This window comes from Balaenoptera musculus, chromosome 9 (assembly GCF_009873245.2).
Source record: "Balaenoptera musculus isolate JJ_BM4_2016_0621 chromosome 9, mBalMus1.pri.v3, whole genome shotgun sequence".
NCBI classification, from domain to species: Eukaryota; Metazoa; Chordata; class Mammalia; order Artiodactyla; family Balaenopteridae; genus Balaenoptera; species Balaenoptera musculus.
In genome coordinates, this window is record NC_045793.1 from 47,848,355 (window position 1) to 47,866,999 (window position 18,645).

At 42.3% G+C, this 18,645-nt stretch overlaps 1 protein-coding gene and 1 long non-coding RNA gene across 2 annotated transcripts in view; one reads left to right on the forward strand and one right to left on the reverse strand.

Annotated features, from left to right (window-relative positions):
* LOC118900667 overlaps nt 1-18,645 on the forward strand; it is a 154,104-nt gene that overhangs the window by 129,652 nt on the left and 5,807 nt on the right. Inside the window, exon 2 of the long non-coding RNA XR_005021201.1 lies at nt 4,671-4,780. This is a non-coding gene — a long non-coding RNA (uncharacterized LOC118900667). The remainder of the gene's footprint in view (nt 1-4,670; nt 4,781-18,645) is intronic.
* CHN2 (chimerin 2) overlaps nt 6,478-18,645 on the reverse strand; it is a 326,376-nt gene continuing 314,208 nt past the window's right edge. Inside the window, exons 10-13 of the mRNA XM_036863191.1 lie at nt 16,437-16,514; nt 14,020-14,157; nt 12,237-12,342; nt 6,478-8,279 (exon numbers count right to left, since the gene is read on the reverse strand). Coding sequence (XP_036719086.1) covers nt 8,108-8,279; nt 12,237-12,342; nt 14,020-14,157; nt 16,437-16,514 — 494 coding nt within the window. The 3' untranslated portion in view covers nt 6,478-8,107. The remainder of the gene's footprint in view (nt 8,280-12,236; nt 12,343-14,019; nt 14,158-16,436; nt 16,515-18,645) is intronic.

Here is an 18,645-nt window from a genome sequence, read left to right on the forward strand (position 1 = left end):
CCCAACTGCACATGCACACAGTTATTTTTAGTCCCTTATAGTTTCTTTGTATTCTGTTGCTCCAGGAGACGTGTGTCCAGGTACAAGCACTGCAGCAAAGGGGCCCAGGGCCCAGGGCCCAGCCTGTCTCAGTTTGAAGTACATGGCGTAATACTGTATGCTTAAAAGTTTTAGAACAGCTTGAAAGTGCATTCCTTATTCAGGGTAAGTTTATTTACATCCATTTTTTTTCTGACTTATGGTGTATTGTGTCATTATTCAGTTGTTAATTCTTTAGGCTTTGACTGCCATGTGACTGTTCTAGCCCATGGGTGTTGAAAGTAGGCCTTACCAGTTGGGAAAAGTCTGCTGCTGTGGAGGGCCTGTGTGGTCTGGTCCTTGCCTTCCTCTTTCCACTACCTCTGTGCCTCAGCTACAGTGAGCTGCTTACATTTTTTTCAAATTGGTCACGTCTCTTCCCTCCTCAGGGGCTTTGTCCATGCTGCTCCCTTTGCTTAGAGTATTTTAGCCAGGATTCTCTAACAACCTGGTTTCATAGGATTTACGACAGAAAATTTTAGCCCCCCACTGGGAACCATTCTTCCTGTGGAAACTCTTCCAGACCCTTCAGGCTATATCAAGTTCTTCTAAAATTCCTGTGATCTTTGAAAACCCCTGTACTTTTTCTTCTTAGCTTACCTCAGTTTATCATGAAGAATTTGTGATGAGGTATGTGTGGGTGTCTCTTTCTTTAGGTTGTAAGCTCCATGAGGGCAGAAACTACCTCTGATATGTTAATAATGATTGTGTTGATAGTGCCTAGCACAAAGTAGGCACAAAATAAATATTTTTTTGAATGATGCATAAATAAAAAGGAGAGTAAACTGGGACAAAAAACAGATTGTGAGGCCCCAGCCCCAGTCAATGATTCAGGCCTGAGAAGTTGCATTTTTAACAAGTCCCAGGCCATGGTGTTGCTGGCCAAGGGACTATACTTCGTGCCACACTGACCTAAACTAATCATGGTAATCTCATTCCCCTTGCTAGTGACTGGTTTAGCCATAAACATGCTATGCAATTCTGGCCAAGGTGTTGTGAGGGGATATATGTCGAGGGAAGGATTTCTTAGCTATTAAATGGGACATGCAGGATGAGAAAGACATTGTCCTGCTTCTCCTTGAAGCCATCTTCTTATACGATGTTTGTCAAAGCCTGAGGAAAATGCCAATAAACCGAGCATGATGGAATAGAAAGAAAGACAGAACCAATCTTGGAGATGCCCTACATTTGGATTCCTTGTTGAGATAATTAATGTCCCTATTGTTGAAGCCCTTTGCATCATAGTTTCATATTATGTGCAACAGATACTTTCCTGACGGATGAATCTAGTGCTTCTTAAAGGTTAATGATCATCTCCTTACTATTAGAAGTCAGTAATCCATGCTCAAGCAGCGGTCTGTATAGGCTGTTGGTATTATATTGACCTTGCCATGGACTTGGGACTTGGGACTTTGTGACTGTTCCTGATTGTTCCAAGGTGATCATCTTGACCATTCCAAGAGTCAAGAACCTGTTGGCCCATAAAACCTGATGGGTTTTAGCATGTGACCCCTGTGGGAAAGAACCCATATCTCACACACACACACACACACACACACACACACACACACACACACACGCGCGCGCGCGCGCTTATTCCTCACTTGACCCATGGCACTCAATTCCTGAATTCCTGGCCTAAAGTGGTCTATTTTTGCCTTGTCACATGTGTTTTCTGCTTAGACTTTGGAGTCTGAGCATCTCTCCTTGGTGGGCTGTTTGGCCTGAGCTTCTGATTCTTGCAGCCCTACGTTGCCCCTGGCAGTAATGCCCTGCTCCAGTCCCATGCCTCCACATCCTCCAAACCTGCCAATTATGGACTAACCTGGGCTTGCCCTACCTAAGGATGGTCCTGCGTACAATAATCAACATTTGTACATTACTATCCAGTTTATACTGAGCTTTTAGTTTTTATATTCAGGATCTCAATGGATCCTTGCGTAGAGGCACTCTGACAAGAAGGGGAGATGAGGTACTCTGTTATTGTGCCCATTGTCAGATTAGGGAACTAGAACAAACCAAGATTATACCCATTGTGTAAATTAGGACATAGAAAAAAATCAGGTAATTTGAGTGATCAAAAATCTATTCCAGTAATACTTGCTTAACTCTTTAAGAGCATTTTGAAGTACACAGTTTTTCAAGAAAGTATGTTAAGGTTATAAATTTTCGGCAGCAATGAAAAATTTGCTCCCGTGGATGATTTATCATACATATGAGGTTTATAAGCTTATGAAAGGAGAGCTTTATGGGTTTTTCTTTAAAAATACAGGTTTTATCTTCTTTCTTTAACCCCATTCACTGTAAAGGTTTAGCAATGTGCTGTGCACTACATTGTCCTCACTGAAAAGCTCCCGTTAAGTTACAGGGACTCCTTAGTTACTATATCCAAAGGGGACTCATCACCTTATCATCTTTTTTTTTTTTTTCAATTTATAAGTCCAACAAACTATAACAGTCACTTTATTAAATTTTTTTTATTATTATTATTTTTTATTTTTGGCTGTGTTGGGTCTTTGTTGCTGCGAGTGGGCTTTCTCTAGTTGCAGCGAGCAGGGGCTACCCTGTGTTGCGGTGCGCAGTCTTCTCATTGCGGTGGCTTCTCTTGTGGAGAACGGGCTCTAGGTGTGCAGGCTTCAGTAGCTGTGGCACGTGGGCTCAGTAGTTGTGGCTCATGGGCTCAGTAGTTGTGGCTCGTGGGCTCAGTAGTTGTGGCTCACGGGCTCTAGAGTGCAGGCTCAGTAGCTGTGGTGCACGGGCTTAGTTGCTCCGCGGTATGTGGGATCTTCCCGGACCAGGGCTCGAACCCATGTCCCCTGCACTGGCAGGCGGATTCTTAACCACTGCGCCACCAGGGAAGCCCCACCTTATCATCTGTAGCAGTATCATCTTCTCCATCCTTGAAGTTCTATCTTTCTCTGCTTTCTTCTTACACTCCTGACTCTCTGCTTCCTCCTCTGGCCATTTCTGACCTTCCTTTCAAAGTTCTCTAACTTTGCCTGTTCCTTAGACTTTATTGTTACCCAGGGACCTATTACTGGTCTTCTTTATTTCAGCTGACTATACAGTCTGATCTCATACTTCTTTCTTGAGCTCCAAAACCATGTGTTCAGCCATTTGCTAGACATTTTTACATGGGTGAACCATTAACACCGTATGCATCCTGCAAACTGAACCCATGATTTCTCCCTGCTGAACCCCCTTTCCTTCCTGTATTCTTTTATCTTCCTAAATAGTCATTTAATCGTAAAAACCAGAAATGAGGGTGTCATTTGTGACTTCATCTGTTCAATCATGGCATCAAATCAGTAAGTCCTGACAACCCCCTAAATATCTCTCCTATCATGACTCTTCTCCATCCCTCCTATTGGGAGTCAAGTTCAGTTTGTCATTGCCTATAACATCTTCTTGATTAGCTTCTGTCTTTCTAATCTTACATCCTCTGGCCTATCCTCCATGTGTCACCAGACCAATCTTTCTAAGTTTGACTCATACTTGGCACACAAGGTTCCTTATTCCCTGGCACAGACCTGCTTGTTTAATCTCATTCCCCCTCCTCTTCCCTCACATTTCATGTGCTGGTTAAACCCAACTCTGGAGAGTTCTCTGAACTTTCCGTGCTTTCATGTGTTTACGGCTGGCACCTACGTACTCTGCCTGGGGAAGCCAGGGAAAGTCTCAGCAGAGAGGAAACTTCGAGTTGAAACTTGCAGGATGAGTAGGAGTGTGCCTGACCAGCATGTGGTGTCCACCATTCTTGATCCCACGGAGTCTGTAATTCAGTGGGAGACAGATGGACACACAATTGCAATACTTTGTGATAACCGATGGATTAGAAGTATGTACAAATGGCAGTAGAAGGCAATGAAGGAGGTCCTTGAGTATGATAATATCTTTTCAACTCAGGAAAAAAATGACCCTGGCTTATTTGCATTTACAAAGCATCCAATGAAGCAAACCCCTCCAAAGCATAGGGTCTAACATGGTGCCTTGCATGTAGCAAAATACATCGAAGGGGAACAACGAAATGGACTAGCACATTGTGAAACGAACCTGAAGACAAGGAAAGAGTCTTTCTGAACCACACTCATGAAACCCTCTATATTTCATCAAAATGGACTTCATTCGCCCTCTTCTCCTTCTCATCCTCTCTCCTGAATGTTGGTGCTCTAGAGAACTTTGAATCAGGCCTCTCCTGTATTTCTCTGTTCTGGGTCCCTGGGCACTCTTATTCAATTATTACCTTGGTTCCAATTAGTACCTCTGGTGTCGCTCCTAAATTCCTACCTCCAGCTTGGGTCTGTTAGTGCAATTGCTCATGAAATATCTCTTCCTGGAAATTTCACAGGTATCTCTAGTTCATCATGTCCAACATGGAACTCATCATCCTCCTTACTTTTTCCACCCCTCCTCAAGAACCTCTGGCTCTCTTTGTGTTCATTTCAAGAAATATTATCCAGTTGTCAAATTAAGCAGTGTGGGAGTCGTCCTTGATTCTCTAATCCAATCTATAACCAAACGTTTTCAACTCTGCCTCCTAAATATAACTCAGTTCTGTCTATTTATCTCTGCCTTGCTACCACCTGATCCAGGCTACATCACCTTAGACTTATAATGACAACAACGAACATCCAAGTGACTCCCTGCATCTACCTTCACTACGCCCATCTGCCTGCATATTCTCTGATGGATCCACAGTCAAGTAAGTGATCTTTAAAAAATGTAAACAAGATTGTGTCATTTGTTTCTTAAAACCCATGAATGCTAAAGGCAATGTGGTGTCCTAGACTGTATCCTGGAACGGAAAAAGGACATTAGCGGAAGACTCATAAAATCCAAATAAAGCCTGGAGTTCAGTTAATAGTAATGTACTAATGTTGGTTTCTTGGTTTAAATAAATGTACTGTGGTTATATAAGATGTTAACATTAGGGGAAAGTGGGTGAGGAGTACACAGGAACTCTCTGTAGTATCTTTGCAACTTTTCTGTAAATATAAAACTACTCCAAAATTAAGTTTATTTAAAAAAAAAAAATTTGTAGCACCAGCGCCTTTTATGTTAGAGTCCAAAATCCTTAGCATGACCAGCTTTCGCTCTCCAGCCAAACTAAACTTACTATTTAATTTTTCCAGTGAGATAAACCTTTTCCTTGCCAGTATTCACAGTGTCTGGCCCATTAATAAGTGCTTGATAAATGTTGGTTGAAAATTAATGAACATTACATTTTTAAAAATCAAAAGATTGACTGTAAATTTGGGGATTGATAGATCTTGGGAATTTGTAAGCTACCTGAGTTGGGTTTTCAGTTGGAGGCAGGATGGCCCAGGCAACACACCTGTAGTGGTATGTGACTTTCCTCAACTCCCCGTATCTCCCTTCCCTCGTCCCTTCCAGGCTGCTGTCCTTGAAATTCTGCACCAGGCCCCTTCTGAGCTTGGAGACCAGGTGCCCATTTATGTTAACGGGAGAAAGAAAAAGGTCTTCCCCCACCCACACTGCCCTGTCCTGTCTCCCACAACCCACCTGTGGGCAATTTAACAGTGGGTTCTGGAAACAACGCTGCCTCCTTTCAGGTCTAACTACTAGAGTTATTTCAATGGCAGGAATTTCAAGGCAGGTAAGAGGAGCCACGTCAGGCTGCCAGATGGTGGGGAAGATAGGCATGGGTGAGCAGGCTTCAGACTAAAGGCAGGTAGAGGGGATCAGGTGTTGTAATCACATTCGAGAAAAGGAGTCAAGTGAACCTCATTACACATTATAGAGCCCGTTATAATAATACCCCTTATTATTACTCGGAGTTGGATTTAACCCGGGACAAATCCTTTTCTCTCATGTGTTTTCCTTTCCACCTCATGTTATATCCTTTCCCCTCCTAAGTCATCATTCTTAAAATAATGATGATAATAAGAAGTAACTATGACTAATTACTTTAGATCATCGTTTCATCTAAGGTGTCCCAATCAGAATATTTCCAAACCCAGTTTTTCAGATAAGCGAACTCGTTCCCAAGGTCATATGCAGCTGATAAGAGGCAGATCTGCTATTCAAAGTCAAGTCTTTCTGACTCTTTTTCTGCCCTCCTGCAAGTTGCCCAGGGTGATCTGCTCTAAGCACCACATCTCTCAATGAAGGACATAAACAAACACAATGGGTCTTTATAGAAAGGGAAGCTGGAGTATTGGAATCTTAACTGCAGGCAGGCTCCTCAGGAGGAAGCTGGAGGAGGGAGAGGGGCCAGGAGGTGTGGACTCCGTGGGGTGTTTGTTTGTTTGTTTTTTCATCACGTCTTGGTGATGGTAGACACTTTATTGCCCACAATCCATCTGGGAGCAGTGTTTTGAATATTCTGCCCCCCTTTCCCCCAACATCAATTTCCTTCACATCTTCCAAAATGATAGACAGAAGAATTTAATACATTTAATGCTTTTCCTTCCATTTACACTATCATAAATTACAAAGTATTGATCACTTCACAAAATAAAACCATTTCCAGATAATTTTTTGACAGTATCAAGAAGTACATAAGCTACAACAAACAAATCTGTACAGTTGGGAGGAACGAAACTAGCAGGGACCAAGTAGAACCATTCTGACCCCCGTGTGCCAGCAGAGTCCATCCACATAGCCCTCGGGACTTTCTAGGATGACAACTGCACTGCCCTCTCCCCTTTCAGCTCACTTACCACACAGTAATTCTCTTCTGGTCACTCTGAAACAAGACTAGTGAGTATAATGACATGAATCATCTCAGATAATCAGAGGAAAAGACGTTGTAGTTGGGGTTAAGAAAAAAAATTGATTGACAGTTTTTGACATTTTGAATATTTTACCTATGTTACAAAATATAGAAATCTTGGTGTGGAAAGCTCATGCTAAGATAGATAAATATAACCAATAAGATAGAACTATAGTAATCAAATCATATGAAATTATTATCCATCAGAGTTACTTTGATCAAGGAGGAACACACATTTGTAAAAACCAAACATTCATTCTTTAAAAAACAGGCTTGTTTATAAAACAAAAATGAAAAAAATCAACGACTGCAGATTCACTTTTCATAAATACAGAAATGTGGCGAAAATGCAACTTGACATTAACAGATGAATTCAGAATGCTTGCCTGAAAAGAAAGAAGTGCTAACTTTTTACATGGCCCAGATATAACCAGTGTTTCCAAATCATTTTATGTAAAATGACCATGTTCTGCATGTTCTGTGATGTACACACATGATATGGAAAGACTATGACCAATTCCAGAACATACTTTGGGATTTCACAAAATTTTTATGGAAAGAAAATTTGTGGATGTTTCAGACAATCCTACAATTGCTATAAACATACACCGCACGACAGCAAAATGCCAGTGCTCAACAGCAAAAACTATCAAAAGCAGGGACAGAGGTGGGAGGTGAAATTTCATTGCAAAGCACTGATAAGGACAGAGGTATGTCAAGATAATACTGCATTCATGGTAAACTTTTCAGGGATCACAGCAAGAAGGCAGGACAAGGTACACAGGGTAATAATCAATGCACTGCATTGAGTGAGTTCTATTTGCTAAAATAAAGTAACATTCTTGCAGCTAAAATAAAAATACATTTTACAATATAAGTTTCATTTAACATTTAACATAGAATTGTCTTCTTTTTGTCAGTGGAAAATGTATAACTGTATCAAGTACCTCTATGAATTAAGTTCCCTTTTATTACTGATAAGACTGAAGTTTAAAGGTCTACGTTGTTTTTTAATAAGTTAAAGAAAGATTTATTAATCACTCTTCCAGCAAAACAGACATACAAGGCACAGCAAAGACCCAGGCGAGGGCTTTTTCTCACCTTCATCCTTGCTGTTCTCCTGTGGAGGGGGCCAGTGTCTATGAGACACAAGAGCCAACAGGGCGATCCTCTGTGGTCCAGGAAATTCCGCCACTTGTTTGGAAAACAAATCAAGTGTAAAAGATGTTTTTATTTCTTTAGCCTTATCAACTTAGATGGGTCTGGGGCCATTCAGCTCACTTCCCTGGTGGATTAAAACAAAACATCTTCGTTTTCTATTAAAATCTGCACAATCAGCTTTTGGTACCGCATGTCATGGAGGGTGGTGAGGGTACTGTCCTCAGGGGGCCTCATCAGCGTGGGCCCAAATACAATCCCCAGATTTTCAGCATTCATGAAATTGTCCTTTTCATTCAGAGTCACCCTGCAAGACAGACATATACACAGAGGCATTATACAGACTGGAGGGTGGATTTGTATACTGATTATGAACTTCTCTGGTTTGGGAATTTGCAAAAGAAAATTGAGAATTGGAATTATAGAGAAGTATTTTTTTAAAAGGGAATTTTCTGACTAAAAAAAGTTTTAGATTATTGACATTGCCCTCAGCCAGTAGAAGTGAACTACTAAGTCAATCTGGTATAGACACACTTTTCAAAATTATAAAATCGGTCCTTCTTACTAAATAAACGTGGAACTCTCATTGAGGGAATATTGGTTTAAAGGGGCAGTAGATTATTAGGTGGCCCATAGTGCATACAGATTTAGTCTAGGCTTGTATGGATGTCTTTTTTTCCCTCTTGTCGCTGTCTACTGGTCTGCGTGCTGGCAAACCAGGAAGCTGAGGGCAGATTCCCTGTCTGCTGGCAGGGCTAGTGCCTGAGGAAAAAGGTCAAGCCATCATCATGGGACTGGGAAATGGCTGGAATGTGGCCAAACGAAAAAGCAGTTGGACATTACTTCTAGTTCCCACAGGATGAGGTCTGGAGCAGTGATTATTGTTGGAATTGAAAATCGTCATTTCATCACTAATCATTAGGGAAATGCAAATCAAAACTGCAGTGAGGTATCACCTCACACTGGTCAGAATGGCCATCAACAAAACATCTACAAACAATAAATGCTGGAGAGGGTGTGGAGAAAAGGGAACCCTCCTACACTGTTGGTGGGAATATAAATTGGTACAGCCACTGTGGAGAACAGTATGGAAGTTCCTTAAAAACTAAATATACAACTACCATATGATCCAGCAATCCCACTCCTGGGCATATATCCAGAGAAAACCATAATTCGAAAAGATACATGCACCCCAATGTTCATTGCAGCACTATTTATAATAGCCAAGACCTGGAAGCAACCTAAATGTTTATTGACAGAGGAGTGGAGAAAGAAGATGTGGTACATATATACAATGGAATATTACTCAGCCATAAAAAGGAATGAAATAATGCCATTTGCAGCAACATGGATGGACTTAGAGACTGTCATAATGAGTGAAGTAAGTCAAAGACAAATATCATATGATATCACTTATATGTGGAATCTAAAAAAAAATGGTACAAATGAACCTATTTACAAAACAGAAATAGAGTCACAGATGTAGAAAACAAACTTATGGTTACCAGGGGAAAGTGGGGGGGAGGGATAAATTGGGAGATTGGGATTGACATATACACACTACTGTATATAAAATAACTAATAAGGACCTACTGTATAGCACAGGGAACTCTCCTCAATACTGTGTAATGACCTGTATGGGAAAAGAATCTAAAAAAGAGTGGATATATGTATATGTGTAACTGATTCACTTTGCTGTACACCTGAAACTAACACAACATTGTAAATCAACTATACTCCAATAAAAATTATTAAAAAAATAAAAAGAAAATCATCATTTCAACATCCAGGTTCAAGAACTGCAAAGCCTTTAAAACATGAAGTTCAAACTCCAAAGTTGGCTTAATACCTTCCAAGTAGAATAAAATTATGATCTGATAGTTTGCTTTAAGGAATTTAGGTTTTAGGATGTTCCTAACAGATCTAAAAGGGATTACATTCTCCAAAGAAGAGCAAAATAGGATTAACATATGCTTAGGTTTTGCACGGAAAGCCACCCCTTCGTGTTTATCCTCTTGAAGGTAATTAAGACTAGCCATTTAGCATTACTTTAGGAAGGTTAATTCAGCTGGCACTGCCTTCACCTTGCGAAATTAAGAGGGAGGTAAGAAAGAGGACACTCTTCACTTTCAAACTGCTCATATTTCCCTGCTAAGTCAGGCATCACACCTGACCAAACAAGATGGCTAGCAAACCCACCGTAGTAAAAATACTAAATAATTGGCATTTAAGATTCAACTGGCACATGTCAGCATTTCTCCTGAAAATGATACTTTGCCTTCCAAAGTGTAACAGTTGGGCACTGAAAGAAATAACTTAGAGCTATTTAAAAGCCATGCTGACATTCAAGTCTATTTTTTATCCAAAAATTACTTGTACTCTTAAATTCAATAAATTAATCAGGGACTTCCCTGGTGGTGCAGTGGTTAAGAATCCGCCTGCCAATGCAGGGATCATGGGTTCAATCCCTGGTCCGGGAAGATCCCACATGCCGCGGAGCAACTAAGCCCATGCACCACAACTACTGAGCCTGTGCTCTAGAGCCCACGAGCCACAACTATTGAGCCCACGTGCCACAACTACTGAAGCCCGCACACCTACAGCCTCTGCTCCGCAACGAGAAGCCACCGCAATGAGAAGCCCGCAGACCGCAATGAAGAGTAGCCCCCGTTCTCCGCAACTAGAGAAAGCCTGCACGCAGCAACAAAGACCCAATGCAGCCAAAAATAAATAAAATAAATACATTTTAAAAAATAAATTAATCAAAATGGGACTCTTCTAAGCTACATGTTACATCCCGGATCACGTTGAATATGAGCAAGAGTATTTATATGTTTTAAAGGTAGAAAAATTAAAACCTCAATGCCTTACTGTTTCTACACTGTTCTCCACTTGCTTCCTTTCACTTACTGAATGGATCTGTAAGTTGGTCAGTATAGACAATTTTTTTTTTTTTAATCTAAGAATGGGCTGTTGCCATGTAACTTCCAGAAACACAGAGGAAGGCACACAGAAGCACCCTGATCCTTCCAACATCTCAAAGACCAACTCATTGACTTCACTATACAAGTACAGTGAAGGAAAGAGATCCATGATTTAGGTCAAAGAGTCTGGGACCAGAGACTTAGTATCGTGTGAGCACCCATCTCCATCTGTCTCACGTGCTCTCACACAGATAACCCGGTGTGTAGCCCTCTGTGGCAGGCACCCTCTGGGATGGCTTCCAGTGATCCCTGCCTCCTGGAATTCATACCCTTCTGTAACCCCTTCCCCTAGAGCATGGGCTAGACCTAGTGACTTGCTTCTAACCCACAGGGTATAGCAAAAGCAACGGGATATCACTTCTGAGATTAGGTTACAGAAAGACTATCTTTCATCTTGGGTGCTCTTGCTTGCTTGCTGTAAGGGCGGCCAGCTGCCATTTGGGTGAGCTGCCTATGGGGAGACCCATAGGACAGGGAACTGAGGGTGGCCTCCAGAGAACAGTCAGCAAGAGAGGCCTGCAGTCTAATAGCCACTGAAGAACTGAATCCTGCCAAACACCATGTGACTGACCTTGGAAGTGGAGGCTCCCCGACTCAAGCCTTCAGAGGAGGTTGTAGCCTGGCTGTCAGTTTGACTGCAGCCTCATCAGAAGCCTTGAACCAGAGGCACCCAGTGAAGCCACCTGGATTCCTGATCACAGAGACTGCGCGATAATAAATGTTTATTGTTCTGAGCCACTAGGTTTGGGGGCAGTTTGTTCCTCAGTGATAGATAATTAACATGTCAAGTAAAACAAGAGATCAGAGTGGGAATGTGCTTGTCCAGAAGGAAGGCAGCCTCAGGAATCTGGGACGCTAGTGCGCAGGAGGACGGACAGAACACAGAGCATGAGGCCGGCATGGGAGGAAGGTGCAGAGGCGGAGGCAGTGCAAGCAAATGGTTAAGACAGAGTAAGGGCCACGGCTCAGACTGGGGTTCAGTCCTGGCTTTACTGCATCTCTCTGCATCACTTATTGAACCTCCCCAAGTTTCAGCAATATCGTCTAACAGTACCCCCCTCACAGGGATAACACATCTAAAGTGCACGGAGCAGCCCCTGCCACGGAGTGAGTGGCTGGCAGTTATGAATGGGGCCGGCCTGGAGAAGGCGGCCTAATTCACTCTGAAGGGCCGTCTGTCCCGCTCAGCGGGCTGGGGAGGCTGTGAACCTTTCCTGATGCGTTAAGTGCCCGGGGCAGGTCGGGGCTGCAGAGGCAGCGCCGAGGAGGAGTCAGCTTACTTCTTTAGGTGGACCATCAGGTACCGGAGGGTCTCATAGTGGGCAGGGGGAAGCAGCATCAGCACTTCGTGGACTGCTTCCAGCCTCTCATCCGCACTGGAGGTTTCTGTGAAGATCACACGTAATGAATATTCGTGCAGTGTTGAAACATTTAAGTCTTCAGGGAAGTAACAAGAAGTTTGGTTTGTTCAGGTTGCAGAAAAAGGGGCAGTCTACTGACATTTCACTTAAAGTAATCAATGTGTTCGTGTCTTGCCGTATTCCAGAAAAGGCTTTCAGGCTGGGAACCACGTGCGTATTGAACGTCCACTGGCTGTGTGGCAGGAGGCTGCCCACGGTCCTTGCCCTCCAGGAATCTGCAGCCCTGTAGATGCTTGCTGGTGGCACATGCACCGACTGTGTTTTGCCCATTTTCTGAACACTGGATTTGCTAGAAAACTCACTATCCCCAGCTTTAGTTTAAATTGGACCACACTTGGGAGTGTTCTCTTGAAGTTGTCTACCAGCTCTTTCCGTGGCAGGCTTCCATGACGGAATACACTCTACAGTGCAAGGGCACTGGCAGGTGAGCCAGCCAACTCAGTCTGCACTGATGGCACTTTTCACCAGAATGTTGGCATGGTTAACCCCAGTGTGCCGTCCAGGTTAGGAAGTAGATAGTAGGCACGTTAACAATGGGAGGAAGCATGCATGCTTCTGCTTTTTAGGACTCTGATAGGTATTGGCAGTGACTCAAAGTAAAGCTCCCCTGGTCACTCCTCCTGGGGCAGAGGGCACCCTGCTGCCAGAACCTTCTCCCCCAAGACCACCAGGACCCAGGAAAGAATGCTCTCACCAGGGAGTAGGGCCACAGCTCATCTGGAAAGTACACCTTGCGCTAATCCCAGCTGGCCCACGTCTCTCCCCATCAGGCATCTTGTTATTATATTTAGCAACGCATAACCTTTAAAGGTTATATTTTTTTTAATAAAAAGTTCCTTGAGGTGTGCTTGACTTCTACGTCATTCATTCTAGCACCTGAATCTCCCCTTCCTCACTATGCTCCTGGACAAAGTGTAGTGCAATTCCCCCCACTCCCCAACACACATATACACACTATGGTTCTCTCCCCTGACAGCGGTGACCCAAGTGCCAAACCCTGAATGAGCAGCTATGGACTGATGGAAGTCCAATGCTGACGTTCCATTCCTGGACCTGTGAGCTCAGCTCTCCAAGCCTAGCTTTCCTCCTCTGTACAATGGGATTAGAGTATGTGATTCATCAGGTAGATGGGAAGATTAAACAAGGAGATATTGGTGAGAGTTCCTAGTATAGTACTTGACACAGGATATTCTGGGCCTATTACTAATTTTGAACAGCATCAATGTGCAAAACTTGGGGTATGCCTTTAATTGATTAGCAATGGGATTCTGCCTAATAGATGAAAGTAGTTAATCTATACAGTCCTCATTGAAGAACATCTGATTGTTTGCTGCAGAAACATTCTGCTTTCAACATATAACAGAGTAAGCCTGACTGTGCTGGTTCCCAGCATAGAAGAAACGATGGGGAGAGACAGAACTGCCTGGCACCCAGCTTCAGCTGAGTAGAGCTGGCTTAGTACTGGGTCAACTCAGCTGGTGAACTATGCCTCGTTTTCTCTTAACTGTACCATTGTGCCCTCGCTTGGCAAAGCAAATCCTCATGCAATAATTTAATCAGGTCTGAGTTTTAATTTTCTTGAAGTCAAAAGCATTGCACTTAAAACTTTGGTGCCATTAAAAAATTACTTCTCCATACTTACTTGCTGCTTCTATAAATTTGGAATAGGTATCATAGGTGATGACAGGAATGGGTAAGTCTCTGAAATACAGTTTAAGGGCTCCAGTGATGATGTTTATGTCTGGATAGATGTTGGCAGATATATCGGCCTTTTCACCATCTGAAAAACAATCAATGATCCAATTCCTAATTAGGACCTTATTTCACCAAGTTAAAGCATGCCCAGAAAGAAAAAAAAGATCCAACAATGAATGCTCCTTTACAAGTTTCAGCTGACTACTTTGGCTTCTAATAACACTGAGATGCAGGAAGTAACAAAAGAAGTTTGGTGAGAGGGATTTTGGGTCTGAGGGTAAGTGTAGCCAGAAAAGTAGTGAAATAGACTTAAGATAGTTCTTTGGGTCCCAGCCCCTGGTAATTTGCTAAATAGAAATCTAGCACAGTAATTTATATTCTAGACACAAAGGTTCATAATAGAATAACAATCTAATTTGAAGTAAAAAAATCAAGAATCTTTTATTTAGTATTCTTTGGACTTGGATTTGAAGATCACATACAGAAAATAATGGTTGAATATCTTCAGTTTCTAATGTCTCTTTCAGGCTTACTGAAGTTTCTTTTCACTTGATTACTTCTCCCCTAGTCCCTAGGACTTTAATCTGGGAAACTTTAACCTTCCCTCATGTATAGGTAATGTTATATTTCTTACTATTTTTGCAATCATTCTGAAGACATTTTTTGACTTTTTGTTTTACCATTAGTAAATATCAGTCCAATTTAATTGTTGCAGTCTATAAAACTTTTTGGATAGAAAAATGTTTCAATCATATAGGGACTATTAGCATTTTCCTTTATACAGAGAATTGAAAGAACAAATGCCTCAGCAAATTTGGTTCTGAGGATTAAAAAAGCTCCTAATGTACAGAAAACAATAAGAGTGTAGCAGATATGCCATCTGATCCCCTTATTTATGTATTTAACAAATATTTATTGAGAATCTACCATGTGCCAGGCACTATTAAGCCCTAGTGCATCAAAGAAGAAAAGACATATGGTTGTCCCTCAGTATCCAAGGGGGATTGGTTCCAGGAACTTCCCACTGTGTGGATACCATAATCCAAGGATGCTCAAGTCCCTTATATAAAATGGCATAATACTTGCATATAACCTATGTACATCCTCCAGTATACTTTAAATCATCTCTAGATTACTTACAATACCTAATACAATGTAAATGCTACATAAAGAGTTGCCAGCATGTGGCAAATTCAAGTTCTGCTCTTTGGAACTTTCTGGAATTTAAACAAATATTTTTGATCCACGATTGGTTGAATCTACGGATATGGAACCTGCAGATACAGAAGGCCAACTGTACTCCCTTCAAATAACTCTAGTTAGACTGGGAGTCAGGCCTGCAACTCAACAATTACAAGGAAATAAGACTGCTATGCTGGAGACATGTGGAAACAAGGGGGCGGGCAGAGGAAAAGGAAATGGAATTCTTAGGTCAGCTTGGGGTGGTTGGGGAGGAGTCATGACAGAGGAAGGACTTGAGCTGACACGTGATGAATAGGTAAGTGCTTGCCAGGCAGAGATGTGAACACATTCTAGATGGACAGAGCAACGTGAGCCCAGGTGCTTGTTCATGAAAAGAGGTAGGGTGTATTTCAGTATTGCTGGGGTACAAAGTATACAGACAGGAGGAACTGGCTATGAGCCTGGACAGATAGGGCAGCTAGATCATCAGAGACCTTGTCTACTACTCTGCAGAGTGGAGGTCCTAGCTAGTGGGCTAGACGTTCCATCTCTGATTGGCTGTACCAGAATTATTTGGATCATTCAACAGATATACAGATTCTTGGGCTCACTCAGCTTCCTGAATGAGTCCTCAGGGTGGGCCCTGGTGATCTGTATTTTTAATAAGTTCCCAAGTTGGCTCATGATATCTGACCTATGAAAGAATATGGCCTAGAGGATGTATGGCACAGTCACAAAGAACTAAAGGAGTTACCTCCTAAACTTCCCCTACTTCAGTGCCAGGGGTACCCCCATCCCTATGCTCTCTTCTTTGGAGGTTTGGGAGAAGAAATCAAAGGGATCTGAGATGGAGGATGCAGAAGGTACCCTGGTGCCATGTGAACTGACCATAAATGTTGGGCAACCAAGTCAAGAACCTTAATGGCACCAAATGCTGTCCGATCATTTTCAAGCAGTATTTTAAACTCACTTCTCCATATGGTCAACTGTGCACGACTTTTAAAAAAACACTTTCCCCAGAGAAGCAGAGAACTATGATATTTGTAAACTGTTACTCCTTGGCTTCCTAAAGAACAGCTCTCAGTAGCTCTAAAAACCCATTCCCATTATGAGTAAAATCTGGTTCCAAAAGAGAGGATGCTAAGGAGAAATCATTTGGCGCTCAAGAAAGTGCAAGCCTACCTCTGTCAAATGCCATTTTGACATCTTCGATGTGTTCAGTAAACCCGGAAACTCTATAAAGCCCTTCTGACTTTAGTCCTGTTAAAAAAAAGGGACAGACAGATTTTAACTTTAGCTTCCTAAAACATCTAAAAAAGAATCTGATTTCCTATCTACACTGCGTGCTATCAGGAAATGAGCAAATATAGTCAGTGCTCTTATATATTACATACTGTCACGTCAGAACTTGAACTTGTCCATCTCAGTTTCTGTGCAAGTCTGTCTTCATTTGCTTGTGTGGCAGTGGAGACCTCAGCGATCTGGTATTCCTCCTGCCTGGCTTTGCAAAGTGAACCCATGGTCAAGATTCTCATCAACCGTGGTCTCCTGCTTCCTTTGTTCATCTGACAGCTGGATGTGATTTCACTGCAGCAAACTATTTTCCCTGCAGCATCATTTCAATCCATATGCCATACTGCGTGTAGCAGTGTACTAGGTACACAATACAAGTATGCATGTGTGTGGTATATATTATCCTGATTTTACTGAAACTATCCAGATTTTATAGCCTTATATGTTTAATCATACACATGACAATATGTTAAATGTTTAACTACATATGATTGATTTAATTGGTATACCTTCAAATAAATGATCATACAAACGGACGCAGGAAAATAAAATTCTATTGAATGATTCTGGAAACTTGATCACTGTATACTTAGGCTAAGAAAAAGATGTGGGTTCTGCTCCTAGATCTTATTGATTTGTTAAGATATTTCCAAAGTATCAGAAGGGATAGAGGACAAGATTTCAGACCTTTTATGTCAAAAACTAGCTGCTATCAAACTATAGCTACAGCAATAATAAATAAGCAAATAAATAGCTTCTACTGCTGCTGCAGTATACTCTGTCAAACTCCTGATAACTAACATGCGTTTCTGTTTTTCACATGTACTATCTGCCATATATAAGGGTTGACATCGGGTCTGCATCAGAGACAACAAATGCATGGCATAAATACTACCCCTCCTCTCTCCTGTGACCAGAGGAGACATTCTTAATTGACCTCAGCTTTTTCTCCCACTGAGCAGAACTCAGAATTCGTCTCAGGACAGCTGTCTAGGATGCCACTACTGATCGACTGAATTGGCCCACAAGATGAGGCCAGGTGTCATCCTGTTCTAGTCGGCGGTGCATGTAAGCACGCTCCAGTCCAGTTGTAACCTGCACTGCAGCAGAGGCAAGGACACAGTGGCACAGGGGAGCACAGTGCAGTGGACACTAGCCCTGCCTTTTGATAGAACAGGCCATGGGGAAGGTCTTACTCAGGAGCTATCTTTAAAGGACATCATGAAGGACAGGCTGGAGTTTGCCAGAGTTAGCAGAGGCTGCCAGCTCCCCGTCTAATACTAGTTCTCCACTTCCTCTGTTGTGATGAAACCCTTGGTTTTTAGAACAACATCCATCGCAGAGGCCATTAACTCCTGGCCAGTGTGAAGAGAGCAGAAGTGATGTGTATAGTGCCTGGGTCATGGACTTGAAGAGAAAGGGTATTCCCTTTTGCTCTTGGTTGGAATGCAGATGAGACGGTGATAACCATCTGGGACCATGCAGATGAGGGCAGCACTCAAGGATGACAGAGCAACAGCTTGCAGGGCCTGGGTTCCTGTCACTGGGCAGCTGCTCCATGAGCCCTGGGCTGCTGCCGGACACAGAGATTTCTATCTTTTTGAAGACATTATTATTTGGGGTCTCTGTAACAGCACTGAAACCTATGGGTTAAGTACATCAGTTAGACACACAGATTTGGAGGTAGAGTTAGGGGAGTTGGTCATTCCAAGAAAAAGCCAAAAGAAATAACACAGTTGAGTCCTATTATGTTGGGCCCTGTACTAGGTCATTTATATGGATCAACTCATTTTAACCCTCGTAACTACCTTAGGAGGTACAACTGATTCTGTTACTTTAAAGATGAGAAAATAGATATTCAAATGGAGTAAGTAACTTGCCCAAGGTCATACTATAGCTAACATGAGAAGGGGTTGGGAATCTAACTTCAAGTTCATGATCTTTTCACTCCGCCATATCATGCAGAAACAAGTGGCGATAGAAGCATTTGGAGAACAATAAGAAATTTGCTATGGGTGGAAGACAGGGTAAGATGTTGGCAGTGGTGGCAATGAAGCTGGGAATGGCAGCATCACGTGAATTTCTTCCAGCCCATCCT